The following is a 1,425-nucleotide window of genomic DNA, read 5'->3' on the forward strand; positions in this document are numbered from 1 at the left end:
TTTCAGACTATTACTTGTAGTAAATTCTAGAATGCTCGTGAATTGTGACTCCAGTTCCGGGTGGTAGTAATTAATACAGTTTTATGATATTTTGCATTTATTATATTTTATCTTAGTTAATTATTGTTATTTACTGAATAGAAATAAGGAATTGGTTTAACGATTTTCTAACGTTGGCTTGCCTAGCAAGTGAAATGTTAGGCATCGTCACGGTCCCGTCGGTGGAAAATTTCGGATCGTGACAGAGGGAGTGCAAAAGAAGGCAGTAGAAAAAGTGCATGAGCAGGATCGAAATCAAGTCACAGGAAAGAAGCGACCGCCAACATCCTTCCCGCAGAGGTTGGCCAAATATCAGAAGGATGAGCAGTATAAGAAATTCATGAAAATGCTTAAGCAGATTCAAGTGAACATTCCACTGATTGATGCCTTGAGAGAGATGCTTGGTTATGCAAAAATGATGAAGGACTCGATGTCTCGCAAGTTTGACTTTCAAGACTTGGAAACTGTTACACTAACTCAGACATGTAGTGCTTTCGTGACGAAACCCATAGCTGAGAAGCTAGCCGACCCAGGAAGTTTCACAATCCCATGCACAATCGGCAGCTATGCTTTTGCTAAAGCATTATGTGATTTGAGGGCAATCATAAACTTGATGCCCTTAGCTATCTATAAAAGGTTAGGAATTGGAAGAGCGAGACCCACATCCATGTTACTACAGCTAGCCGACCGAACGGTGAAGAGGCCATCAGGTATACTTGATGATGTACTTGTGCAGGTTGGAAAGTTTGTGTTTTTGGTAGATTTTTTCATTCTGGACTGCCGGGTTGACGAGGAGATTTCCATAATTTTGGGAAGGCCATTCTTGGCCACTGGGAGAGCTCTAATTGATTGTGAAACTGGGGAGCTAAAGATGAGACTGAACGATGAAGAAATAGCATTCAATATGCAGAAGTCTATGCGGCGACCAAGTGAGTTTGCTAACTGCTCTTTAATAGAAGTCGCGGATGTGATTTTGGAGGAGGAATATGAGGCACTAAATGCAAAAGACCCCCTAGTGGCCTGCCTGATGAACCTAGAAGAGGTAGATGGTGAGAATTTGGCGGAGTGGGTTTTGGCCCTTGAAGGCTAAGGGTACTGGAAAAGAGAGTTTGAATTCGAGCCTTTACACTTAGAAGAAAGAAAGACCCCTCCAGTTAAGCCATCAATCGAAGAGCCACCACATTTGGAGCTAAAACCACTGTCGTCCCACCTCAGGTATGCTTTCTTGGGACCTAGTTCAACATTGTATGTTATAATCTCATCTGGTTTGTTAGATGTGCAGGTAGAACAACTTTTGCAGGTTCTAAAGGAGTGCAAGACTGCAATTGGGTAGACCATTGCAGACATAAAGGGTATCAGCCCAACATTTTATATGCATAATATTCT

General features: G+C 42.0%; 1 protein-coding gene across 1 annotated transcript; it reads left to right on the plus strand.

The window, feature by feature from the left end:
- Positions 1-385: 385 nt before the first annotated feature.
- On the plus strand, positions 386-1,129 carry LOC138909304 (uncharacterized). The gene has a single exon (XM_070200487.1). It carries the CDS (start codon positions 386-388, stop codon positions 1,127-1,129), a length of 744 nt encoding a protein of 247 aa, XP_070056588.1.
- The last annotated feature ends 296 nt before the right edge of the window (positions 1,130-1,425 follow it).

Source organism: Nicotiana tomentosiformis, chromosome 4, assembly GCF_000390325.3.
Source record: "Nicotiana tomentosiformis chromosome 4, ASM39032v3, whole genome shotgun sequence".
NCBI lineage: Eukaryota > Viridiplantae > Streptophyta > Magnoliopsida > Solanales > Solanaceae > Nicotiana > Nicotiana tomentosiformis.

Coding starts and splice junctions, on each gene's coding strand:
- LOC138909304 (XM_070200487.1), top strand. CDS start 386: ATGCTTAAGCAGATTCAAGTGAACATTCCACTGATTGATGCCTTGAGA.